This window comes from Anoplopoma fimbria, chromosome 16 (genome assembly GCF_027596085.1).
Source record: "Anoplopoma fimbria isolate UVic2021 breed Golden Eagle Sablefish chromosome 16, Afim_UVic_2022, whole genome shotgun sequence".
In the NCBI taxonomy this organism is placed as follows: domain Eukaryota; kingdom Metazoa; phylum Chordata; class Actinopteri; order Perciformes; family Anoplopomatidae; genus Anoplopoma; species Anoplopoma fimbria.
Genome location: NC_072464.1, coordinates 21594444 through 21622102, shown reverse-complemented (window position 1 = coordinate 21622102; position 27659 = coordinate 21594444). Strand labels below are relative to the sequence as shown.

At 38.0% G+C, this 27659-nt stretch overlaps 2 protein-coding genes across 8 annotated transcripts in view; one reads left to right on the top strand and one right to left on the bottom strand.

Annotated features, from left to right (window-relative positions):
• Window positions 1-6107, top strand: part of pikfyve (phosphoinositide kinase, FYVE finger containing) — a 33140-nt gene extending 27033 nt beyond the window's left edge. For all 6 annotated transcript variants that reach the window (XM_054615012.1, XM_054615011.1, XM_054615014.1 and 3 more), the window contains 8 exons: window positions 438-532; window positions 622-681; window positions 1444-1620; window positions 2939-3042; window positions 3123-3251; window positions 4102-4363; window positions 4479-4553; window positions 5593-6107. In XM_054615012.1, the coding sequence (XP_054470987.1) occupies window positions 438-532; window positions 622-681; window positions 1444-1620; window positions 2939-3042; window positions 3123-3251; window positions 4102-4363; window positions 4479-4553; window positions 5593-5708 (1018 nt within the window). In that variant the 3' untranslated portion in view covers window positions 5709-6107. The remainder of the gene's footprint in view (window positions 1-437; window positions 533-621; window positions 682-1443; window positions 1621-2938; window positions 3043-3122; window positions 3252-4101; window positions 4364-4478; window positions 4554-5592) is intronic.
• A 1091-nt stretch (window positions 6108-7198) lies between these two features.
• ankrd44 (ankyrin repeat domain 44) overlaps window positions 7199-27659 on the bottom strand; it is a 35355-nt gene continuing 14894 nt past the window's right edge. Inside the window, exons 9-28 of one of the 2 annotated variants that reach the window (XM_054614879.1) lie at window positions 26797-26875; window positions 26593-26707; window positions 26413-26495; window positions 23972-24035; window positions 23003-23071; window positions 20789-20929; window positions 20383-20448; window positions 19473-19584; window positions 19015-19086; window positions 17972-18173; window positions 16654-16741; window positions 16449-16566; window positions 15211-15433; window positions 14260-14347; window positions 13659-13742; window positions 12827-12972; window positions 12655-12737; window positions 11779-11861; window positions 11574-11665; window positions 7199-10598 (exon numbers count right to left, since the gene is read on the bottom strand). In XM_054614879.1, the coding sequence (XP_054470854.1) occupies window positions 10339-10598; window positions 11574-11665; window positions 11779-11861; window positions 12655-12737; window positions 12827-12972; window positions 13659-13742; window positions 14260-14347; window positions 15211-15433; window positions 16449-16566; window positions 16654-16741; window positions 17972-18173; window positions 19015-19086; window positions 19473-19584; window positions 20383-20448; window positions 20789-20929; window positions 23003-23071; window positions 23972-24035; window positions 26413-26495; window positions 26593-26707; window positions 26797-26875 (2268 nt within the window). In that variant the 3' untranslated portion in view covers window positions 7199-10338. The remainder of the gene's footprint in view (window positions 10599-11573; window positions 11666-11778; window positions 11862-12654; window positions 12738-12826; window positions 12973-13658; window positions 13743-14259; window positions 14348-15210; window positions 15434-16448; window positions 16567-16653; window positions 16742-17971; window positions 18174-19014; window positions 19087-19472; window positions 19585-20382; window positions 20449-20788; window positions 20930-23002; window positions 23072-23971; window positions 24036-26412; window positions 26496-26592; window positions 26708-26796; window positions 26876-27659) is intronic. The other variant, XM_054614880.1, reaches the window with a different exon arrangement.

The window sequence follows — 27659 nt, the reverse complement described above, 5'->3', positions numbered from 1 at the left end:
CTGATGTTTCCAAAACAAGGCAACTCACACCAAAACAATCTAGAATAACAAATAGCATTATAGATATGAGGAAAAATGTATAGTTTTGATTTTTGGATGAACTTTCCCTTTAATACTTTTTTACTTCAGTGAAATTGTGAGTGAGTTTTACTTGGAAAAAAAAGTATTTTTACAGCGTGGTATTGCTACTTTTACTTAAGTTAAAGATAATAATAGTCCTTTTTTCACCACTGTCGGGAAATTTGCAAATAGGTGATTAATATAAAATATACAAGAAAAAAAATCACAAGTTATTTCAAATAAACTGTTTTGGCTAAATGTTGGCTCCAGTAGTTTTATTTGCCATGGTCGTCTTGTCAGGTCAAATGATAACAAAAACATGTGTTAAATAAACAGAATGAGTTGATAAAATTTCTGTCGTATGTTTTTCTCTTTAGTTCTGGAGAGAGTCGGGCGAAGAGCAGCCCTGCCCGGCCCAGTGAGTCGGCCTCCTCCCAGCAGAGCCGCACCAGCATGGATGCAGACCCCCTCAGTGAGTGTAAAGGTCAAATGTCAACTTCATTCACTGAGGATTTAAAACTTCTAGATGAGAAATGCTCACTTTATCACTGTTTTGTGCAGAGGATGCAGACCTGGCAGATAAACAGAAGAAGCAGACCCTGAATCCACACGTGGAGCTACGTGAGTACATTTATTTACCCTTAGAGATCAGTGGTGGAGGAAGTATTTAGATCCTTAAAAGTACTGCTACCACTCCTTGAAAATACTCTGTTGTAAAAGTCCTCTATTTAAGTAAAAGAATGTCAGTACAATCAGGACTTAAAGTTGTAAAAGATGTGTCTGCTTTGACTGTAATTCTAATATGTATTATATCATTAGATTATTATTACTAATGCATTAATACAAAATCATGAATTTATTGCTGTAGTTGGTTGAGGTGGAGCTTATTTTGAACTTTTATTTTTTTTCATTAAGGATTAATATAATGTCTATTTTCTCCATTAATCGATTGGGTAAAAGTTTCTTATTTTCAACATTTTTACAACCAAACAATCAGAGTCCAAAGTGACTCCTTCAAAATGTTTGTTTTGTCTAACTAACAGTACAAACCTCAACATTAATATAAATAGATTAAATTGATTGAAAGGAAAATCTGAAAATCTTCTGGATTTCTGGAGGTAATAAATGACCTAAACAATAATCAAAATAGTTGCCAATTAATTTTCATTCAATTGGGTGTTTCATTTGTACTTGTATTAACTGTTAGGTAGTTTAATTTATAATAAACATCATATTTTATAAGCTCTTCATATGTTTTGTATGCAAAAACTATTGAGTAGCATGAAAAGATAAGACTCAGGTCAAGTAAAAGTACCTCAAATTTGTACTTAAGCACAATACTTATAGAGTAATGTGAACCTTCGTCTGTTGTTGTGTTTGTAGAATTCTCTGATGCCAACGCCAAGTTCTACTGTCGGATCTACTACGCCGAGGAGTTTCACAAGATGCGTGAGGAGATCATGGAGAGCACTGAGGAGGACTTCATCCGCTCGCTGTCCCACTGCGTCAACTGGCAGGCTCGTGGAGGAAAATCTGGAGCCGTTTTCTACGCAACAGAAGGTTGTATACATAAAATATCTCAGATAGATGTGAATAATACTGCAGCCAATACTCTGAGTCACAGTGAAACAGAAGTAAATGCGTCTCAAACTTCAGTAATGTGAACTGTTTCTGGTTGTATTGTACATATTATTAAATGTTTATTATTAATATTATATTGCTCTACTAGCTTTTACAACCCAAAAGTTAACAGTCAAATGTGATTTTATATGATGGGATGGGTAAGTCCATTACAGAAAGAAAATAAAATAAAAATGCCCAGAATAAACACTTTAGATAACTGAGAAATTGAAATGAAAAATATATATATTTTTCATTTCTTTAAATGTGTTATGGTGTATTTGTATTTTAGTGTATTTGCTGGGTGACAGGTTTGTGTTTGTGACTCTTCTCAACCCAGAATCAGAATCAGGTTTATTGCCAGGTACGTTTTTACAAACAAGGAATGTTCCTTGGTATTTTGGGGGCGCAACAAATACAAATAAAAACAAGGACTGTGAAAGTCAAGAATCATGAATACAAAGAGGAATTTATCATCCAAAATATGTGGTTTTAAAATAAAAAGAGCTGTGCAAACCAACAAAACCTTTTTTTTTTTTGCAATTTAGAAATTGTATTTATTTATTACATTACATTACATTACATTACATTACATTACAGTCATTTAGCAGACGCTTTTATCCAAAGCGACTTACAGGAAGTGTATTCAACATAGGTATTCAAGAGAACTACTAGTCACCAGAAGTCATAAGTGCATCTCCTTTCTTAAACAAGCATCTTAAAGCATAAACCAGAGCAAAAGTATAGTGCAGAGGCAAATTACTACGAAAACAATAATTGCAACAAACTAATACGAATATAATAAGTGCTACAAACTACTACGAATAGGATAAGTGCAGTAAACAAATACGAATTCAATAAGTGCAGCGAACTGATACGAATACAGTAAGTGCAACAACTAATACGAATGCAATAAGTGCTACGAGGAAGGCTCAGGGTAGTACTATTATTAAACATCCTGCAACATTACAGAACAAAACATACGTCAATTTCTTCAAATTTTCACCCTGGAAGCATGAACTGAATAGAATGTGTGGTCACATGATTTACTAATTAGGAGAATTTCACAGAAATGTCTAATAAGTGATGACATTTTGGACAGACATGGATATAAACTGTAACTTGACTGGTTGGCAGTCTAGTTTCAGATGTGTGTTTTGTTTTTTTCTTTCACTATTTGTTATTATTTTTCAATAAATCAATATTACATCTCTTTAAAGCGTGTTAATAACAGGAACCGTCTGCTCTTCTGTGTCAGATGACCGGTTCATCCTGAAGCAGATGCCCAGACTGGAGGTCCAGTCCTTCCTGGACTTTGCGCCTCACTACTTCACCTACATCACCGGAGCTGTGCAGCAGAAGGTAAGCATCATAAAGGGACGTTTCTCTTTGGGTTAAGTAGCTGAGTTTAAATGAATAACTGAATCATTTCTGTACCTCAGCGACCGACGGCGCTGGCGAAGATCCTGGGTGTTTACAGGATCGGTTACAAGAACTCTCAGAACAACACGGAGAAGAAGCTGGACCTGCTGGTGATGGAGAATCTCTTCTATGGACGCAAGATGGCTCAGGTAAGACAGAGTACAACACAACTGTGATGAAGTATCAAAAGAAAAAGTCCTCATAGTGCAGTAAAATGTTCCCTGTCAATGTTTCTTATATATGATGTTTCTGGATTAATATTACTGCTGCATTAATGTGTATGATTGATTTGAACTCCTGTTGTCTAGTTTAATCTACAGGAATTCATCATATTCTATAAGATCATCATGTTTGTAGCATCGCTGTCCTCTGAGAACCACGTATCTCTAAAAAAGAAAAACAGACCTGATTTCAGCTTTGTGAAATGCATATTACAGCTCATCCAATAGGCTTTTAAAATAGTTAATTTAGCTAAATATATATGATACAAATACATTTTTTCTCATTACACAAAAGAAGACGAGATTTTCAAAAGTTACATGTTGTCAAAACACAAACTTCCGTACATGAAAATTCATAAAATACCGTCTAGAATTGGCAAATGTATCATTTAAATCAGAACTGTTGTGGTCAAAGAACCCTGATTTTGGTACCAAAAAGTATAGCAGTCAAATATTTCAAAGGTTGTTATACCTGCTATTTTGAGAGGAATATTTTTTTCTTTCTGGCAGTCTGAAGGTCCTGGAAAGTCTTGAATATATGTGTTACTTATTATATGTCTGCATTAAAAATACGTCATAGTTAAACTTAAATTGCAGGTTTAGAAGTTTTTTCTTGGTCTTTATATGTTCCAGTTTGAAAGCAGCCCAGTCCCAGAAATACTGACTTTTTATGTCTGTTTTCTTTTTCTGAACTTGACGTTAAAACATCCTCAGAGTTTCTTTAAGTTAATAAAACCTATAAAAAATCAGTCCTGATCTGTGACGTCGTCCTCTGCAGGTGTTTGACCTCAAAGGTTCCCTGAGGAACCGCAACGTGAAGACGGACTCGGGGAAGGAGAGCTGCGAGGTGGTTCTGCTGGACGAGAACCTCCTGAAGCTGATCCACGACAACCCGCTGTACATCCGCTCCCACTGCAAGGCCATCCTACGGGCCGCCATACACAGCGACGCCTACTTCCTGTCCAGCCACCTCATCATCGACTACTCCCTGCTGGTGGGGCGCGACGACGCCACCGATCAGCTGGTGGTCGGGATCATAGGTGAGAGGAGGAGGAGGAGGAGGAGGAGGGTCTGTTAGCATCATGTGTTGGTTTGAAGCTGTTTTGATGTGTTTATCTGCTGATGATCTGGTTTTCCCTCCACTCTTTGATGCAGATTATATCAGGACGTTTACCTGGGACAAGAGACTGGAGATGGTCGTCAAATCCACTGGAATCCTGGGAGGTCAAGGTGAGTCTTAAAGGCATAGTTTGGATTTTTTGAAGTGAAGTTATATGAGGTTCTTATCCAGAGTCAGTGGGATATTACCTACAGTAGATGGTCCCAGTTTGGAGAAGCAGACAGGAGTTTTGGCACAAAAAAAATAAGCAATGCAAGTCTTTGGACAGGGGCAGCTGCAAAACGTATTTTAGCCACCAGTTATAACATACTGTACATTTATTGGAAAAGTTAGGTCATGCAAAATAAATAGATGTTTTGATATATTGCACATCATATTCATTCAGGAGAAAAACATGCACAACGTTGCCATTAGGGAGAGCTACTATTCCTTTAGTTGTAGATCCTTTGTGATGTTTTTCCAGTTTCATCTGCACCACTACAAAGTCTCTGATATGGAGTACAAACAAAGGAATAAAGCACAAGTCATTTGGTTTCATTATCAGCTGCTTTATACCAAACAGAATAAATAACCACTCAGCCACAAGGGGCAGCTGTTCGATCCGCGGTTCCTCCAGTCCGCATGTCAAAAGGTGCAAGGCAAGACCCTGACACCAAATTGTGATGTGTGTGAATCTGAGTTAGTTTAGGGTCCTGATGGACAGGTGGGGTGGCACCCCAAGGTGGCCTCTGACATCAGTGTACGATTATGGGTGAATGATGACATGTAATGTACAGCAATTTGAGCGGTCGGAAGACTAGAAAGCAACAAAAAAAACTTTCCAAATTCAGGTCCATTGACCAAAATCTGAAAATATTCTGAGGTTTTTATTATATATTTGAACATTCAAATGTTGACATTTGCCTCAAAGTAAAAAATCATTCTATTAACATTTATGCAGTTTCTATTTGCATATTTGCCTATAAGTACACATGTATTTATACTGTAATGAGCAGATATCTGCTGGTTTATTGGTCAGGCTCTAGTATCATTTCAGAATAAAGAACAGAACTGAATAAAGATGACGGTTCTGCTCAGGTGACACCGCTGTGATGCCGTGGAGTCTGTGAATGTCGTTTCCTGTCTCTGATGACGCGTTGTGTCTTTCAGGTAAGATGCCCACCGTGGTCTCTCCGGAGCTGTACAGATCTCGTTTCTGCGAGGCCATGGACAAATACTTCCTGATGGTTCCTGACCACTGGACCGGCCTGGGCGTCAACTGCTGAGCAGTGTGTGCGTTTGCAGGAATACAGAAAGAACAACACACACACATTCTCACTCTCCTCAGTGAGTGAGTCCAACACAAGCACACTGGACGTTGTAAATGTTTGTGCGGACTAAAGCCAGTATACAAACCGGTATGCAGCACAGAATCATTCCACAGAAGCAATCAAGCATTATTAAGACGATTCAGATCAGTTTTTATTCTTCCAGTACTCTGAAATCCTGACGCGTTTCACGGAGGGTTTGTTGTTTTTATTTTAACGCCATGAGTCTGAAAACTGTTTCAAGAGGACCCGCTGAAAACATTCAGTCATAGATTATAGTTTGGTAAACAAAACTAATCCATGTAATTTAATGTTTGTAAATGTACAGAGATTATGTAACTATTAAAAGATTATTAACTCTGATTTGTTAAAGCAATCGTTTGTTTGTTTTTTTTCTGTGTAATGAGGATGAAATGATCAATATCAGATATGGCAGGAATGTGAATGGCTGATATGATGTGCAGCCCTGTACTACGAGCTTCCAGTCCTGTCTGAAGATGCTGTTCTCCTCAAGAACCTCCAGAATCTGTTCTCAGTTCTGCTCAATGCTCTGCATGATGATGTCATCCTTATTCTCACCGGCACCTGATCAGCAACTCAATGCATTTAAGCATGAACACATGTTCAAGATGATCAATCCAAGCATCAGAATGGGGAAGAAAAGCGATTCATGTGACTTTTAACATGGCACGGTTGTTGTAATGGGGTTTGAGAATTTCAGAAACTGTATCGACTGGAATTTTATCTCAAAAGCATGGTACAAAAAAGAGAAAATATTAAGGAACCAGCCGTTTTCTGGGTGGAATCCTTTGAGGAGGTCAGAGGAAAATGGCCAGACTGGCTCTTAAAAATGGGCCTAGAGAATATTAGAAAATTGTTGCCTGGTCTGATGAGTCTCAATTTCTGCTGCGATTTTCAGATGGAAGGGTCAGAATTTGGCATAAACAACAGTATGACATAAAAAAATTTGTCGTATAGTATCCTATAAAAAAACTTTAAAAAAGTTATAGTATATTTTTAAAAATCACAAAAGCCAAAGTATAGTGTGTAAATGAAATGTCATACTATACTATGACATTTTCTTTATATACTATACTTTGACTTTTTAGGATTTTTTATGAAATACTACAATTATCTTTTCTTTTTATAACATATTATACTATGACATGTTTTATAACATAATATACTACATATTACAAATTCATATTAATTTATGACATACTATACTATGACTTTTTCATGATAAGTATACGTCATAAAAAGTAATTAAAAGTCATAGTATAGTATGTTGAAAAAACTCAAATGTGAATTTTCAAAGCAATACAAGGTAAATAAATCAGCTTCATCTTGTTACACCCTTTTTTTGTGTGTAGATTAAAATGAATCGCCTAAAAGAGAGAAGAAGAAAAAACAACACAAGAGTAACTTCAAACATTTTTTTTTTTTAGAATTGTACAATTTATATAAAACAAAGGGTAGCTGACAAACAGCCCTCAGCATGTCGTACTGCATCAGGAACTGGTATGAAACTCATCAGACACGTGACCACAGCGATTGTCAGGACTGGTGAAGCTCATTTTCTGTTAGAGGAAGAATAATAATAATAATAATAATAATAATACTGGCAGAAAAACACTGTGCTTCTTAACGTGTGTGTGTGTGTGCTTATCGGCCGTCTCCACTTCAATCCAACTGCAGCTAGAAAGGGTTCTCAATTTTAAAATAAGCTCATTAATATGCACAACTTTTTAGTCTGGAAAAGATAACTCAAACACAAACGTTAGAATGGAGACATCACTCAAAAGTCCTCTTTTTGTTTTCATACATTGTTCACAAAATCAGCTCAATTTCATATCAGTACCTAAAGCTAACACTCTCACACTCACAACCAACTTAAAGAAGAAGTCTGGAGATATTCTGTCTTTTTCTTATTATATATACAAAGCCCATAAAAAGACAGAGTATTATAAAAGTAATCTCCCTCTGTGCAATAGAGCTCCAAAACGTGGATTAATCCGCGGCAGAAAGTAGTCCCCAATAAATGCACTATTTACCCTTGTTTTTAGTGACTTCTGCTAAAAAATTCAGTTCCCAGCTGTTGATGTAAAACATCAAAGTAGGTAATTGTGAATTTTGAATTAAGTATTGATAAACAGACTTGCACATTGACGTTTTTTTTGTCTTTCTCATGGGGTTTGTTGACAACAAGAAAAATAAAGAATATCAGCAGACCTCAAGGAGAAAAAACAGAGGAGTGAGACATCATTTCACCAAATAATCTAACAAAAAAAAACAGGCATGCATACTGGTTCCCTCTCAAACTGTGACACTCAATGTAACATAACCACCCGACATTATGCTCCACATATTAAAGAATCATTTCACACAAAATTGCAAATAAAATAATATTTTGGCGTCTAGTGGCAGAAGGTCGTAGTTTGTATTTGTCCAGGTTTTGAGATTTCTGCCTCCATGACAATGTTTGGTGCTCAAAATAATAAAAAATGAATCTAAACCTAATTGTTATTGTAATGTCCTGAATACTCCACAGACCTGAGGACACTTTGCACTGGAGATACTAAAGAAAAACAAAAAACCAATAGGCCTGCAGTTAATAATTATTATCATTATTACCTGTCAATTCATCTTAAATATATTTGAAAATAGCAACAAAACATAAAAAATAATTCAAGTTAACATATTCAAATTGATTGTGTTTTTGACCAACAGTCCAAATCCCAAAGATATTTAATTAAAAGTTTTTTTTCATAAAAAAATACTTTGAATATTAATATATCTTTTTAAAACAGTTACTGATTTATTTTCTGTTGATTGACAAATCAAGTAATCGACTTGTACTTTCAGCTGTAGTACAACACATTAAACATTCTCACTTCACAGTCTATTTAGTAGATATTCTGGAGCTTTCAATCACATCACATGAACTTCTTTCCCAATTGTTGTTGTTGTTAAATGATATTGAGGATGTTTACATTTTCTTGCACTTAAAGGACTTTCTGGAAATGTAATTTACCTTTGAAGCAGGGAGTCTGAGATGTAACTATATAACCCACAATGCACCTGTGTTGCATTTCAGTCGTAGCAGAAACCTGAGGCAAATATCTCAAAACCTATGAAACCTGCACGGCTAAATGCCACCGGGGTTCAGTGACATTTGGTGAGGTGATTTTTTATTATAATCAAAAAAAAAAGAAATTTCGTAATCAAACAAAATGAATCAACATCAAGGCACTGGACACGTTTGAGACAATGGCACATAGCTGGTAGGTCGACAAACAGAGGTGAGGAGGGGGGGGGAAGTGGTCAAGGCTCTGTGTTATCTAACATTTTAAGTGCTGGCAGTATTTGTACCATCATGTAATAGATAATAAATACCACAACGAAGTGAGGGAGACCCAATTCACATCTGCACAAACCCTGTGTTCAATCAGTGGGTTACATCCCAATTCCCTTATTTGATGTTTTCTCCTGAAGGAATCTGCTCCGGCACCAATAACAGAGCTAACTGTTAGTCTTTTACAAATATATTTTTTATTTGAGATATAACCTCGTTGGAATGATTTAGTAGCCTAAATGTTTTAGGAAAAGTGGAGATTTTTAAAATACAAGGCATTCTAATTGTAGAAATCAAAATATTTAATAATGAATTTACAGAAACAATATCAACAGAATGCCGGCTCGCATCTTTTCTTGAATCTCTCCTCTTGCAAATAAGAGAAATGTGGTTGCAATTAAGGGAATTGAGATGCACCCAGTGCGTCGTATTCAAATTTTTGTGATGAATATTCAAACTACTAAACATCTTATTCACATTCCAGCAACAGTTCATCAAAAACCTAAAAGCAACGATCAAATTTGTGCTTCAGTTGTTTTGTTAACAGTTTTAAAAAATAAGCAAGCTCTATGTACCTGTTCATCAGTATGTTAATTATTTCTGTATGGAAGTCAAATATTTGGTACAACAACAAGCCAAAGATCATAAAAAAAAAAAAGTTAGAATGACACTTATCTGTCTTAATGGCCTATTTCATTTTGTACAAACAGTTAAAAATGGCTTCATTTTTTTTTTTTTAAGACAGGTCTCAGAGGCGAGTTGCTATGCCATGCAGAGACTAAAGTACCGAGGTCCGTTTGGATTTAAGCACCCGTGAGTCGAAAGAACAAACCGTGGTGTAAGTGAACACAAGCATGCAGACCCATACCACAAGAGGTCCAGATCGGATTCTTCTTCTTATTCTTCTTCGTGGAGCAACTCACTCAGCTGCAGTAGTCAGTCCGGAGGCAGTTCATCTGCTCCGCTCATTGTTATTTTTTGGAAAAAGGGCACTAAGAAAAAAGCGCTGTAGGGCGTTCAGCCTGGTGTCACACCGGAGGGCGATTCTGTACAAGATACAGACACTGCAAAAGCATCCAAGCTGTATCAGAACCAAGTCTCTACCCTTCTCCCTCAAGAGTGCACTTTACAGTTTATCAAACACTGCATCGGTCCTGGAGGGTGGAGGGAAGGTGATAGGTTCAGGTGCACAGCTCGAGGTAGGAGGGTAGAGAGTCGGTTTTTACGGAGGGGTCAGAAGGTTTCCGAGTCCTCCGAGTCGTTCTCGGTGGTTCCCTCGCTGGAGGGTCCAGAGGGGTTCCTGGGGCTCCGTGGCCCCCGAGGGCCGGCGCCCGGGCCTTTGACCCCCTGGTGGGGCAGCTGCCTCAGCAGGGAGCCTGGGGAGGGAGCCCCGGAGCTGCAAGGGGAGCAGAAAGGCATCATGGTAGCCAGAATGAGAGCCAGACAGTCAGCCACCTCTCTGCTAGGAGCGCAAGCCAGAGCAGGCGTCAGACCTAAGAGACAGAGAAAGACAGAGAGAGAAAAAGAGAGGGAGGGAGAAGGGGGAGATAGAAAGAAAAAGGGAGAAAGGAGGAGGAGAGCGAGACGTAGACGTGGAGGAAGCAAGGAGGGCGAAGCAGAGACAGGAGCAGAAGACAAAGGAGGGATGGAGCAGCATTCCATTAGTGTTCAGCCAGCTGACAAAGTACACAGATAAGGGGGAGAGTACACAGATATAAGAGAGGGGTACACAAACATGAGGGAGGGTACAGAGACAAGAGGGAGGGTACACAGACAAGAGGGAGGGTACAGAGACATGAGGGAGGGTACACAGACAGGAGGAGGGTACAGAGATACAAGGGAGGGTACACAGACAAGAGGGAAGGTACACAAACATGAAGGAGGGTACATAGACATGAAGGAGGGTACACAGACAAAAGGGAGGGTACACAAACATGAAGGAGGGTACACAGATATGAAGGAGGGTACACAGACATGATGGAGGGTACACAGACATGATGTAGGGTACAGAGACAAGAGGGAAGGTACACAGATATGAAGGAGGGTACACAGACATGATGTAGGGTACACAGACAAGAGGGAAGGTACACAAACATGGAGGGTACAGAGAGCACACTAGGACAACCACAGCTGACGTGTATCACTACACAACAAATCATACATCCAATAAAAAGCAAAGAAGCAGCTCGTACACAGTTTAAATCAGGGTTCCCACTGTCACCCAGGAAGTAAAACTCCTGGACCCTTTAATTTTACACATTAAAGTTAGTATTTCTCACTAGGTTCAGGTCACAAACTTGACGATCAGTGGGAACCCTCTTTAAAAGACAGATTCATTTGCAGCGCACATGGAAAAATCATATTAAATCATTCATTAGTCACTAGTCATGCTGGAACGCAGGAAAACGTTCATGCTGACCAACGACCACTGCATGCAGCGGGGTTCTGTTTCCAGGTTCACTTCCTACCGTTCTCATCCACCGTCTGAACGTTGGCTCCTCTGGACAGCAGCTCCTGGACCGCCTTCTTCAGACCGCTACGAGCCGCCAGGTGGAGAGGACTAACAGAAGATTTTATATTTAAAATATGAACATTTCTTTAGTGCCTCAAATCCCATATTTTAAGTGCATAAATGCTTCTTTTTTGTCAGTGACAGAGGTTTTTGATACTCACGTTTGCAGCGCTGCATTTGTTGCATTTATAAGCGCAGTGTCAGAGAGCTTCTCCAGGATCAACATCACACAGTCTTCCTTTCCCTGTAAAGAGAGGATGTTAGATTACAGAGAACTGAAACAAAACATTCATTCATATTTAATATTTAGTGTTATTTTGATTTATGCATGTGCTGTATGTGAGTGAAATGATTGTTGTTGATATATATGTTATTTATTCTCAGGCATCTGAAGGAGACTTCCTGCATAAATAAAGCTTAACTAACTTACAATAGCTGTGTGATTGGCGATAATAATAATAATAATAATAATAATAATAATAATAATAATAATAATAAGAAGAAGAAGAAGAAGAAGAAGAAGAAGAAGAAGAAGAAGAAGAAGAAGAAGACTATGTAGCTCAAAGTGCTTCACATTTAAAAAAAAATCAGCAGTTGAATAAAGACTGGAAAACATTTTACATTTAAAATGACAAATAATAAAAGAAATGAATTAAAAAGTTAGACATATAATTGTTTAAATGCATATAAGATCATTTGAAAGATGTGGGACTATGTGGAGCGCACATAAAGTGCTGTTGAAAAAGAAAGGCTTGGCGAAATAGATGAGTTTTTAAATGATGCTTGCAAATGTCAACTGAGGATGCCTCTGTACATTTTTGGGGAAGGTTGTTCCACAGTTTGTAAAAAAAAAGCTGCATCTCCAATTTTCATTTTGGAGGGGTTTTGAGGAGCTAGAAACCCAGCAGTGGAGGATCTAACGGTTAGTGGATGCATGGGAACAGGGGGGTTTGGAGAAATGGGAAATTCATGAGGATGAAGAAACTCATATCAAGAAAACAATAAATAAGAGGGTGGAGCCCCTCATGGCGACTTACATTGCTGCAGGCTAGATGCAGGGCGGTGTTGCCGTCTTTGTCGGTCAGACTGAGGTTGGTACTGGTGCTGCTCAACAGCACCTCTGTGACAGAATCAGGGACACAAATGTCAAATCAACAACATAGGACACTGAAGTGTTGAAGCCACAAACAAAGTAAAACATCTGTGTACCGAGAGCTCCAGCTCTGCCCTTCTCAGCCGCCATCATCAGTGCATTGCGACCCGATTGGTCCACAGCGTCGACAGGTGCATCATGGGACATGAGCATCTGGATGCAGTCAACGTGACCCGAGAACGCTGCGGCATGAAGAGGAGTCCTGCAGGGGAGAAGAAGAGGAGAGGAAGAGTATTTACTAAAGTAAAAGTACGCTGTGAAAGTCCTGCAAGTAAAAGTATTATCAGCAAAATATACTTAAAGTATATGAAAAATAAAAGTACTCATAGTGCAGTAAAATTTTCATATTACTGCTTAATGCTTGTGTATGTTGTATTTTAACTCCTTTATATCCTATTGTCTATTTGAATCTACATCAATGCATCATATTCTATAAGATCATCATATGTTTGTAGCATCGCTTTCCTGTGAGAACCACGTATCTCTAAAAAGAAAACAGCCTGTTCCCAGCTTTGTGACCATGCATTTTCCAGATGTGTCAATGTTTAAATACTTTATTTTATTTATTTATCTCAAGATGCAGGAGGATTTTCTACACATAAAAGATCAGTTTATCACTAACATTCAACATCAACACATCTGGATATACGTGGTTTTCTCGGGATGAAAAACATCTGAAAAGTTACTAAGCTGTCAGATAAATGTTGTGAATATTTGCCTCTGAGATTAGGTGGAGTAGAAGTGTACAGTTACATAAAATGGAAATACCCAAGTAAAGAACAAGTGCCTCTATTATGTACTAAAGCACTGTACCTAAGTACAGTACAGTGAGTACAGTACTTTAGTCAATGCACTCAGTTACATTCTACCTCTGCACACTCGTCTCACCTGTCCTTAGCGTCTTTGCAGCCAGCGATGTCCGACCCCATCGCCTCCAGCAGCAGAGATGCACACGGCTCGTGATCATTCGCCCTGTTGGTTTAAACACAAACAGGGTCAGTGACTGATTATCAGGACGTGAGGAATAAAAGAATGTTTTTAAAGTGTTCAACGTGCTTTAGCTGCTGCTACAGTCTAAATCCAGAGGATATTTAATGATGCTTATAGCAAAATATCAATACTTGATGAAAATTTAAATCAAGCATCTCTTTAGCATTTTCATTTTCACTTTCTGAACTGTCCTCACCACCGTTCATGGGTATTTGTAAAGAACAGGGTTGAAATATATTTTTTTAATCAAACAATTAGAGGATAAACTGATCAGCAGACAACAATTTACAATTTTGACAATCATTTCAGTGTTAATCAAGCAAAGAATCTAAATATTTGATGGTTCAACCTTCTCTAATATGAGAACTTGCTTTTTTTCTATGTTTTAAATCACTGAAGTAAATGAACATAAAAAACAACCAACAAAATTGATCATCTCTATTCTTTAACTTTATGCCTTCAAACAAACAAAAAGTTGTTTAATGCATTTGTGACGTACACAGCACAGTGCAGAGGAGTGAACAGGTTCCCATCAATACAGCGACATCCCTTCTGCTCCAGAAGAACCTCCACACACCCCTCATGACCTGCAGACAAACACACACACACACAGTGTAAGAAAAGACCATCAGCAGGAGACAAGTTTGATTTAAAGTGCATTATCATATTCAGTGGAGGACGTACTCACATCTTCTATTTAAAAAAGACAGTGTGTAGGATTTAGTGGCCTCTAGTGGTGAGGTTGTAGATTGCAACCAACTGAATAACTAACGAAAACTTCTACGATTCTTAGTGTCAGGTTATTAAACATTCATAAAATCATAGTTATTCATATATTTATTCCAATTCTGCTAATAAATCCTGCTAAATGCTACAAACCGGACCTAAAAGTAAAGGAAGCGATACTAAGATAAGTGTAGAAATACTCTGTGACAAGTAAAAGTCCTGTATTTAGAATTAAGTACAAAAAGTATAAGCATCAAAATATAAAGTACTCATTTAGAATATTATATCTTATCTTATTGGATAATAATTATTGATGCATGAATGTGTTCATCACTTATATGTTGAAGCTGGTAAAGGTGGATCTAATTTGAACAACTTTATATACTGCAGGGTTTCTATATACATAATAAAATATAATAATTTCTTAGTGGATTTATAAGTAAAAAGTAAAAAAAGTACAATATTTCATACAAACTTGTAGCAGAGTAGAGGCATAAGGTAATATAATATTTAAATACTCAAGTAAAGAACAAGTGCAGTACTTCAGTATATATACATAGTTACTTTAGTATTACTTTATTTAAAAAAAGCAGAAATATGAACAAATTAAATTAGAAACTAACGAATCATAGAAAAATCCTTCAGATAAAATAAGAATAAATAAGAATAAAATAAGAATGAATAACAATTTGAAAACACTGAAGGTGTCGGTCTGACCACTGACCGTAGTAGCAGGCCCAGTGCAGCGGCGTGTACCCGCTGTGGTCTCTCAGCGGGGGGAGGGCCGGCGGCTCGGAGCAGGCGATGCTCAGCAGCTCGCTCAGCCACGAGGCGTGACCTCTGGCAGCAGCCAGGTGGATGGGGGTCCGACCCCGAGCGTCGCCTAGCAACACCGAGGCCTCCTGCTCCAACAGACACTGGATGCACTCCTCCTGACCGCAGAGCAGCTGAGCGAAGAGAAAAGGGATTCAGATCAGAGTCGAGCTGAAGAAATATACTGCTGGTTTTTATAATAACATCCATTTTATTAAGCATAAAATATTTATAATTATATGTAAACATGACACAAATCTGACGGATCATTTACTGACTTTGGGGAACCGACTTTTGTATGATTTAAAAGAAAAAAGATTCTTCATTTAGTCATCTTAATGGACTCTTTGGAAAGACGTTCCTCTCTGTGTATTTAGTAATAATATTTATCACAATAAACTTTATTTATACAGCCCTTTTTAAAACAAAGCTACACAGTTCTTCACATGGTTGAACCACAATTAAAACATTTCAGAACTGTAATGATGCAAATAAAATCAGACTATTAAAATAATACAAAAATATAAAATGGAATTTAATACCCAACAATTATAATTAAACAGATAAGACATTTGGAAATAAAACAGTGTGCTGGCAATAATAAAAAGCATTTAAAAAAAGATAAGAGGTGATTTACAAGCACAGCTGGAAATGTATTTTAAGGCTTTAGCTGTGCTTGTAAATGTGAAATATGTAAAAATTGTAGTTTAGAATAAATAAAACTGAAACAAGAAAGAACTCTAGTATTGTATAGTTTTTGGGGAAGTGGATAATGGAAACAATGGAGAACATACAGAGTAAAGTGAAAGCAAGTTCAAACAATTGTAGTTTAAAATAAAGATCATGCTAACTTCCAAAACATCAAAATAAACTGTAGCAATAACTGTAGTGATAAATGAACAGATATAGCTGATAATAAAGTGGAATTCAGATGTATTCGAACTTGCAATTCGAGCAAATTCAGTTTTGTAATGGGTTTATAATCGTTATGATTTTATTTGATTGAGAGAAAATATTCCCAGATGTGCACATTGAAAGGCATCAATAATTACATTCAATCAAACACTTATGAAGTCTATAATTGTTCAGGTGGCCCACTCATGTCTGCACAGAGGCAGAGAAAGAGGAAAGGAGATTGTTGATGCTCACCCCGAGGTGCAGAGCAGTGAGGCCGTGGTTACTGGCCAGGTTCACGTTGGCCTCCCGCTCCAGCAGCAGCGACACGGCGTCCACGTGACCTCCGGCCACCGCCAGCATCAGAGGAGTCCTGCAGAGGAGGACGAGGGATTTAAAGAAGTGGAACAGATGAGGAAAAACTTGAATGTGAGGGAAAGAAAAATCCAAAGTCACTCACTGTCCCTGAGAGTCAGCAGCATCCACCAGGTCTGCACTGTCCGACTCGTCCAGCAGGAGGCGCACACACGTCGTATGACCGTTCATCACTGGAGGAAGACCAACAAGAAACAGAGTGACAGAAATGTTTATTAATAGTCAGTAAGACGACACATCAGACTGTGTCACTGTGACGACACTGCAGGAAGAAGGAAGTAATCATAAATGAAGTAGTGTGAGTTGTGTGTTAAAAGGAAATACAACAAATAACCTGCTCTTATGCCGTTATGTGAGCAGGAATCACTTATGTGAGCAGACAAGTTGACAAGCTTTAAACCTCACTGATGCTTCAGAGAGTCATTCAGTTTGACAGACGGTGCTAATAATTCAGAAATATGGCACTATTACGCTTTATTAACATGGTCATTTACACCTGGAGCGAAGTAATACAGTAATAAAAGTAATATTTTAATCTCCATTTGCTACCCTGTGAATCTTGTCTCATAAATATTGTTAATAACAAAGTTAAGACATGTACATTTATATCTAGGATTCTCGATCAATTAATTTTTAAGTTACTTAGAAATGCATAAACCACAACGTGTGCATTGACTGCTGCATTCACTAAACAAGAGTATTACAGATTTAATAACATTAAATAATAGATACATATGAAATCCAAATCAGCGAGGTGTTTCCGACAGAAACAGAAACAGAAACAAAGCCTGAATGTTTCTTAAAGCTTCATCCAACCATCACTAATAAAATCCAAATAAAAGGACACAATAAACATAAAAAGTTGTGTATATTTGTATCCAACTAAGAAGAGAAAAAAAAGTCAGCAATCTCAGGTTTTTACTTTAATATGATTTTACTAAACAAGCTGACTATTTGAGTTTAATCTGGTAAAGAGAACCTCATCACCAAAAGTATGTGGACACTGAAACGTTACATCCATTATGTGATGGTCTCTTTTCAAAACAATTTAAATCTTTCTTTCCACCACATGTTGTAACTTGCTGCACGGATTTGCTCCAATTTAGCCAAATAAGCATCAGTACCAAACTGGGAAAACTTAGCTGGCTTTGTGCAAGGGGACACTCTAGTGTTTTTACAGGAAAGAGTCTTCACACCCACCCTGTTCAAATAAAGCTGGAAGCATATTGTTGTTTAAAATATCATTTAAAATGTGCTGAATCTGATCAAAACCATGAAGAACAGTACACAAAAGTGTCTACATACTTTTGGCCGTTTCACTAACACCTTGTGTCGATACAGATGTTAAGGTGGCAGAGAAAACAGGAAGAGGGAGGAACAGGTGAGAATGAGAGTGAACTAACCTGCCAGGTGGACGGGGTTTCGTCCGTACTGGGTGTCGGTGGAGCGCGGCGACGCCCCCTGGCTGAGGAGGGTGTGAACGCACTCAGCGTGGCCCCGGAGGGCGGCGAGGGCCAGAGGGGTCCGCCCCGCCTCGTCCCCCTGGTCCACCTCCCTCTCCCCCTGCAGCAGCACCTCCAGGGCCTGAGCGTGGCCGTGGTACGCCTGCAGAGACAGAGACGATTTAAAAAAAACTAAAATACACCATGAAGACAAATATAATATTTTATCAGAAGTAATTCAACCTAGAATAAATCTTTTTAACACTCATATTTAATGGAAAAATAATAATAAAGTAATAATATTTGACATAGAGCCACTGTTCATAAACACAGAATACAACAGGAAAGTCAAGAAGCCTGAACATTTAAGCATTCGACTAAGAAATCCCGAAGCAGCCGATCACAAAACTTTATGCCTTCAACTTTTGTGATGATGTTCCATGAAATATTTGATGAATTTGCTCCCAAATGAGGAATCACAAAAGATAATTTATGTTTATTACAACTCTTGGATCTTATTGTTACATCTTATTATGATAGTCTTGTTTTCTTATTCTCGGCTCACACTATTTAAATCATAATCTTTGCCAGTTTAAGACTCTTTTATTTAGGCAAAGTTCAAGTACAGCTTCTGTGTTCAGACAACATTTAACATTTAAGAAAGTTTAGGAAATATATTTAAGGAAAATTCCGCTGAAGTTTGGAGATTTTATGTGAACAAAGATGTGTTGGATGTTTATGTTGCATTACTTTCTTTTTTATCACTTTTTTTGTGTTTGTTCTGTTTTACAAACCAAAATGAATCAATGTCAAAGGCAGTGATAGTTAATTTAGCCACTTTTTGTGTGCTAACTTTTGTGTGTTGAATGAAAAAAAAAAGGTCTTAAGGGTACATTTTCAAATTCTAAAAGAAGTATTGTTTTGGTACCAAAACTTAGGTATTTTTTCAGTACTATTATTTAAAAAAAAGACTGTTTTTGTGTGCTTTCGTGCATGAGACTCACGGCGAGGTGCAGCGGGCTCCTAGCGTTCGGAGATTCGGGGTCGTCTTGGTGACCGTCGTCTCTGTCCAGCAGCTGCAGGTCACAACGACACACATCAACATAAACCTACTGCCAGTCCACTCATACATGATATATACTGTATAAGATATAATAAAACTCAAATGGTAGAATAGAACTTTAAGATTTTTGTAAACTTTTGACACAAATCAGAGACAATGATGGAAAAAGAGACACCAGAAAAGTGGAATGTCGTTTCCGAGCGTGCAGAGAAAATATGATCAGCTAACAGATGGAACAAAAACCGCCTCAGGTCATCACACAACCATTTCCTCCCTGTGAGTGTGTGTGTGTGTGTGTGTGTGTGTGTGTGTGTGTGTGTGTGTGTGTGTGTGTGTGTGTGTGTGTGTGTGTGTGTGTGTGTGTGTGTGTGTGTGTGTGTGTGTGTTGTTTACACTGACCAGCTCCAGACAGTGCCTGTGTCCGTACGCTGCGGCGTAGTGGACCGGACTGTAGCCCTGTTTGTCCTTTAGAGAGGCCGTGGCTCCGCTCTGAAGCAGGAACTCCAAACATCTGGAACACAAAACATCTGTAGTTGTACAAGTTGTACTTCCTTCAACTGGGAGTAATGTGAGCCAACATTTCATTTGTTGGACAATCAAAAAAACACTCCGCTTATGCCGCTTTAATGAGCCGTTATCTAATGTCCCAGATGAAAAACAATATGTTTAATTCAAGGGTTTCAACTTGAAATTATCTAATTTATCAATTAATCTGACAGTTCTCCAGTAATCGTTTTGTCTATTAAATGTCTTAAAATTTCACAAAGCCCATGATGATGTCTTTAAATGTCTCATTATATTTAACAAACCAGTCCGAACCTCAACATTCAGTTACCTACAATTCATGACATCAAATCTTCACATCTAGAAGCTGAAACCAGCGTATGTTTGTCATTTTTTTAGTTTAAATTGACGAAAACTATTAATCGTTTATTCAAATAGATCCACTAGCGAGTACTGGTTTCAGCTCTAGTTTAATTTAGAAAAAGGTTGGATACTATTAGATTTATTTATTTAATCAATTTAACTTTGTTTTCTCTAAAATATGCTTAAAGTTATCTGTATCATAAACATATTTGTATCATAAAATTATTATGAAATATTATAAAGCAGAGTGATGTTTGTTTCTCTTTGGAATAATTCAGTATTACAAACAAATAAAAATGGTAATATGTTTATAAATATCTTTTTTTTTTACGTATACAGCTTTTTTGAAAAATACTTAATTTTGTCACATTTTGTGTGTTTTTTACTCAGAAGCTACTCAACTTTAGGTCTAAATCTCATGTATTTCTTATTGTGGACTTACAGCGCTGCTTCTTTCTCCCTCTCTGCCTGAACACCTTCACTCTCCGGCTCCAGAGCAACACGACGCCTGTAGAGGGGGGAGACAACAGGAGGGGGGAGAGACGGGTGAGATAAAGGAGGGTAAAGCAGTTACACCCTCAAAAAACAGCCTCTTTTAATGTGGTGGCAACCTACTGCTGCCAACCAGTAAGTGGATAACTAAACTGAGGCGCTGCTGATCCAGGAGGCCACCACCTCAGTGTCACCTCCGTGGTTACCATGGAAACAGGAAAGGTGTAGACCATCAGGTTTCTATATGTAGTATCAGCAGACAGCTACCCGGGGAAGTGGTGCAAAGAGGTTTCAGATTTTTCCTCCTCCTTCTCCTTCTCCTTTAAACTTTGAAACAAAAACAAATGGCGTCTCACCTCCTGTCCAGGTCGGAGGCGGCGGCGTAGTGCAGGGCGGAGCGACCCCACTGGTCGGTGGCGTTGATGGCGGTGCCACAAGCAACCAGAGTCTCCAGACACGGATAGTGACGGCTGGCGGCCGCGTAGTGCAGGGGGGTTCTGGGAAATAACAGCAAGGGAGAAAAAACAAATATACAAATTTAGTAACACCAATGCAAGGATGTACTTTATACCAATTATAAAACCTTAAGTCAGGACGTACACTTCAAGTGGAAACTGGCATAGATTTGCTCCCATTTTATTCCCATGTATTTTGAATTTTACTTGTATTATTTTCTTTTTATCCATATTTAATAAATCTCGTTGGAGGAATCTTGAGAACCAAGATTTTAATTGACAATGACTGCTACTGTAATTGTTGTGCATAATAAATAACTTACACTCTGATGAAGCTATATTAAGCTTGAGAGTAAAGGGACCAGACACTAAGCAGATAGTATTAAAATATATATGTATTCCAACTTATTGTCTAGATTTGAAAAAGTGCCTGTTTTGTACCCAAGACTAAGAAAGACCCTAAAAGCTAACTACTCTATCCCTAACTACTAAATGGTCCCAAAACATATTTAACATAGTAACACAATAGTAACCTTAAGCATTTAAAAAAATATATAGTGTTATCAATCCTATTCCCTACATGATTACTTCTGCAAACTACACTAAAGCAAGCACAATAATTTGTGTCAATCAACAAAACATCAATGTAGCACTTTAATGAGCGGTTATCCAGTGTCCCAAATCCAAAATAATATGTTAAATTCGGGGGCTCCAACTAACAATTACTTTCATTGCTGATTAATCTGTCGGTTTTTTTCTCAAGTACTAATTTCGTTTCAAAATTTTCAGAAAACAGTGTAAACTTGTTTCTCAGAGGCCCAACATGACGTCTTCAAAACCAAAAAGATGTTTAGAAAGAAGTCAAATCTTTACATTTGAGAAGCAAATATTTAATTCTGCCACAAGAGCATGAGTCGGCCACTGATGTTGGGAGATAAAGTCATTAACAACTTCTTTATGCACAAAGGACATTTTCATGCTGAAACAGAAAAGGAGCTCCTTCAAATTGTCTCCACAAAGTTGGAAATATAACAAAATATAACAGTTTGCTGCAGCATTAACTGGAACTGAACGTCTAAGACTAACCTATGTGGACAAAGTGACCTTTAGCAAATAGCAATTATATTGTAATAAAAGGTTTTATATAACAATAGATCAATTGTGGTGACTGAGAACTAAAAGGGGATTGGTCACATGTGGCCAACTCCCCAACTACTATTAATATACTGATTCAGACTAAGAGGAGATGAATTGTACAAACCAACAGGTGTGTCAAGGCGGACTGACAGTTTAATAACATGATGCACTGAATAGATCAAACAATTAATGAAACACACACACACACCCACCCTTTACTTGCACCTACCTACGCCCATTCACACACACACCAATAAGGACTACACCCAGCACAACACTTGTACAAACATCTTAGTTCATATGGATATTTTACAGATAGGGATGCAACAAACTATTATTTAAATCATCAATTAATCTCCTGTTTGTCATCTCAAGTCCCCTAATTAGCATTTTAAGCAGTAAACAAACTGCAAAATTAAATAAATGGTTTATAAACACAGTATAATGTACTTGTATGGAGCTATTTTTGGGGTGTATATTAATATATAGTATTTGTCGACAATTCTAACTTCTACTATGATGACAAATTGTATATTATTACAACTGCATTTTATTATACTGTCATTTATTATCTGTTGATATGCCCGCCTCCACTTGCGGGGGCCACAGGAGTTATATTTCTTGACACATACATCAACAAACACTCATATCTGCTTACACATATAATATAGTAAAATATAAGTTGTATTAAATGTTTACACACTGCTTATAAATGCTAAATAGGGGGACTCAAAGTAAAGTGTTTTCCTAGGTAATTATATAAAATGTCAGAAAATAGTGAGAAAAAAACTTTTGAGATGCTGGAACTGGAGAATGCTTGGCTTTTTTTTAGCTTGAAAAGGTACTTCATCAATGATATATCACTGTTTGTTTTGCTGATCTTCTTATCTACTGATCAGCTTATCATTTCACCACTTCCGACCATATAAACCATAAACTAAAGTGTTGTTAAACCTGGTCAGTGTTGTGTTCTCTTACCTGCCACACTTATCCCTCCTGTTGTGTTCTCCACCACTGCTCAGGAGCAGCTTCACACACTCCACATTACTGCAGAGAGAGAGAGAGAGAGAGAGAGAGGTACAATTACTACAGGTTGATAGATATAGATATATTAAGGAAGGAATATATGTTGCTTTGATAAACTGATAGTTAAAGGATGATTCCGGTTTAATAAAACTGGGGTTTTAGTTTCATTGTATCTATGGGTAATATTAACATAGTGGTATTTGCAGAGCTACGGGAATATGGCAACTTCATTAGGAAGAAGTCAGTTCAGGAAGTTTGGATCTGTTTAGGTTAACTAAAATGAAGGTCAGAGGAAAAATAATCAGTTACAGAATCACTTCCTACTTGGCGTAGTTGTGCATGCTCATTTTCTGTGGAATTTCATGGGAGCTTACTCAAGTCATTCCTAAAGAGCTGGATTTTATTATTTATTATACTAAAATAAAAGACAGTTCATCTTTGAGCCACATGAATGTTTGTATTGTCGTTGATAATTGTAGCTCACTTAAAACATTGAATCCAAAATGAAAAGGCTGGCGTGTATTCTTTCTGTTCAACTGCTGAGAGGAAAAAAATACTTTGGTCTCATTTAGAAAGTATTTAACACATGTGTATGTCTTCAACAACACATGCATAAAACAAAGCTGTGATTTATCAAACACGTGTCTCTTAGAAACAGATGGTTTATCAATTCAAGATAATAAAAAGCGATGAGGAAATGTCAGTAAAGATGGTCAGCAACGCTCAAATACGCATAAATGTGCTTTTTTTGCAATTTACACTGGTTTAGATGATTTTGATAAACTGTGTACGACTTGTCTGATCATCTCACTGCTTGGGCATGCTGCAGAGTTCCCAGATCTTAACTGGTTGTAATAAACCAGAATGATCCTTTAAGGCATTTTTAACCCTTTCATGTGTAATGTAAACGTTTTGCCTCACCCTCCGGCGGCAGCAGCGTGCAGACAGGTCCTCCCCATGCTGTCAGGAGTGTCTATCTGGAAGCCTGCAGACAGGACCGAGTCGTTACACATTATGCTAAACCTCCGGCCTGAAGAGGGCAGCGCAGGGGAGACGGAGGGAGACGGAGGGAGGCCAGACAACACACAGCAGCAGCAGCAGCCACCACAAAGAGAGGGGGGGGAGGAGGAGAGACAGGAAGAGGAGGAGGTGGAGAGAAAGACAGGTGTAAGTGCGACAGGCGGGCAGGAAAGTGGGGTTAGGTGAGAGTGCATGATGCTGGTTCATGCATACAGGAAAACACACAAATATCTGTGAGCTCCATGTTACACAGAGAGAGAGAGAGAGAGAGAGCTAAAGATGACATGTCTTCTTTAAGGAGAAGGAAGGAATTTGAGAGAGAAAGTACAAAATGTTCAGTAGTTTTCTAGACTTCCTAGGAGCTTTTGATTTTTTTAGGAACTGAGGAAGAAGAACTAAAAGTGTGCCATAATTAGAAGGATTTCACATGACAGTAACAATGGCCTTGAAAGGTCTAACAGCATCTGGCATGGCCACAGATTTTGGAACTACATTTCCAACAATAAATACTGTTTCCGTATTGCAAAAACACCCTTCAATCTCAAATAGGGCTGGGCGACTGGCAAAAATCTTATATTTTGATAGAAGTCAGATCATATGGCAGGAACTGCACTTTTTTAAAGTTCCTCCCTGATCTGACTGATGAAGACTAGAGGCTGCTAAACGGGTTTATAGCTTTCATTCACAAAACAAAGAAGCACCGGTGGTCACCAGAAGAAGTACTAGAAATGGGAAGTTGACCAAAGAGTGCATCTATTTTATTACCTCTGAAAAAGAGGTTATGTTTTTGGTTTTGTTTGTTAGTCTGATCTTCAGAAGGATTAGGTCAAATCTACTGGTTGGACTTTCATGAAACCTGGTGGAGGGTTGCATCATGGGCTCAGGAAGAATCAATTCAAGTTTGGAGCTCATCCGAATCCCAGGGCGGATACATGCATTATTTTTCACTTATGCAAACAGCCTTGGCGGATGCCTGCGCTCTCCTATTGCCCTTCTAGTTCGATAATCGTTTCAATGTGGTTAGGTGCTGAATCATGGGAATTACGAGAAAACAGTCAGCAGATCTTCTATACTTTGCAGACTGGCGCTTGGCGTTTCTGCACACAAAACATCCATTCAAACCTTCAACGTTCAGACGATAACCAGACATCTCAAGCTATGCTGATGTCTGATTTCTTTAAAAAGAAATAAATCTAAGCATCATAGCATCTAGCTTTTGTTCCTACAGTTATTTACGTCTCTTTGGATAAAAGTATCAACCACATGAATGTTGACTACAAAGAGAAACCTGATGATTGTGTTGTCGTCTACTTTATTGCTAGAATTTGCCTAATCTTCACGGGTCTTCAGATGTAAAAAGGACCTTTTAGTTCCTGATTTAGCTCCGAGTGCAACAAATACAAAAGCTCAGCACCATTCCTGCTCACAACAGTCCCGACCAGACAGCTACACTCCAGCTGCACATGGCTCAAGCACATGTAAATTACTTCTTTGTTGTTCAATACAGCAACTCGGCAGAGCCACATGATGAGATTCATCCTGCTTCCATGCCTCCGGACACAAGGGCCAAAAGGGATTGTTGTCTTTCTGCTATTCCTACTTCACATTTGTTGAATGTTAATCTAATTTCCACTCACTCAGAAACCAACGAATGATATGGGATGAGTGGAAAGACAAATTATTTCATTGCCAAAAAGCAACAAGTAAACTTTTCAGATGCAAACAACATATCAACTAGCAGTGCTGATGCTCTCTAAGAGGAGAACTATACAGTATACACTCTTTTTTTTTTCCTGAGGGAGAGCGGTCCCATCAGTAAGTCATTAGACTCAGAGAGGCCTTGTCTCGTTTCTGGAGCATTGTGACTTGAATTTGGCCGGAGCTGAATATGTGTGCTTGAGGAGGAATTCGCCACTGGGAGCAAGAAAAACAACCAAGGCCCAAAACATCCAATGAAAAAAACTACTCTTAAAGATAGAGGATGTTAAAGCAATACTGACTCAGAATCAGCACACACTGTTAGAAATATTAGCTTTATATTATTTAAATAGAATAAACACTGTTTAGTAAATTAATCTTTTAGAATAGAGATTAAAGTGTATGCTATTTGAATTTGTAATTCCATGAATATAGGATTATTAATCCAGGACTGTTGTATCTGACTGAATTAGTTTGAGTAAAAGGTGTACCTAATAAACTGAAGTGTATTCTGCTAAAACACACAAGAATTGAAGACAAATTAAAGTTTAAAGCAGTCCAGGTCAGAATACTTGTTTAAGTAACGATGCATTCAAAAGTTGCGAACTTGATTAGTAAACTTTATCTACTTTCTACTAGTTTACCTGAGGACAGCAGCTTCCTGCAGCAGTCAGAGTGAGCGTTCAAAGCAGCCATGTGGAGAGGGAACATGTCGTGGACTCCTCGCCTTTGAAAGCAGAATGCAAACAATAGTCTCTTTTACCAGATACCTTGTTGTTGTAATTATATGAATGCAAATGTCTCATCAGGTGAAAAAAACAAACCTTGTGCAGTCTGCTCCGCTTGTGATGAGCGTGTTGATGAGGAGTTCATGACCATAGCGTGCAGCAATGTGGAGAGGGGTGTTTCCGTCCTTGTCCACACTGTCGATCTCCCCGCCTGAAATAAAATGGTGATTTATTTATATATTTTTTTATAAGGAGAATAAGCAACTTTAAGAGATGAAAATAAGCATAAGGAGGTCTCACCGTTCTGGATGAGGGTCTGTGAGCGAGTGAAGCGTCCGTGAACTGCCGTCATGTGAAGAGGACTCTTCCCGTCACGACTCTGAAGAAGGTGGAGGAGAAATGAAACAACAGATCTCAGATTATAATGTGAAACATGGATGCAAGGAATAATAATAACCCCTGTGGGTGATATGAATATTCTCAATTATGGTCTTATTTATTAACATATTCTTTCCAATTATTTGAGAATGCATCTGGTCAAGCTCATTTTTAGCAATTTAAAAAACTAATATTATCATGTCCACATACTTACCCTTAGCGTGATAACGCACTAATTTTGAGCAATTAAACCAGCTAACATTATTATGTAAACATGCTTACCCTCACATGTTATCACGCTAATGTTCGCCATGTAAAAGCTAATGTAATCATGTCCACGTGCTTACACTTAGCGTTGCAACACACTAATGTTTAGCATTTTAACAAGCTAATGTTATCATGTCAGCATGCTTTCCTTTAGCATGGTGAGTTTTTTTTAAGCTAACATTATTATGTAAACACGCTCAACCTGATTAGGGTGATATGCTAATGACAAACCAATATGACATTTCTGACATGCTTATTTAGCTTGTTAACATGCTTACATTATTATGTTATCATTAAACCTGTAATTGAGGTTTTTGGCAACTTAGGGGCAGTGCAAGAAGCTGCAACAATGACATAATCCATGACATAATCCACTTGTCATAAAATCCTCACAAAGTTCTTTGAGTCTGGTCTCTGGCAAATGTAAGACGAATACTCCTATTTTAGCTCCGTTTTGGTCTTAACCAATTCAGGAGGGAAATAGGTCTCATTGGCTGCATTAAGGAGTTGGTACAGAA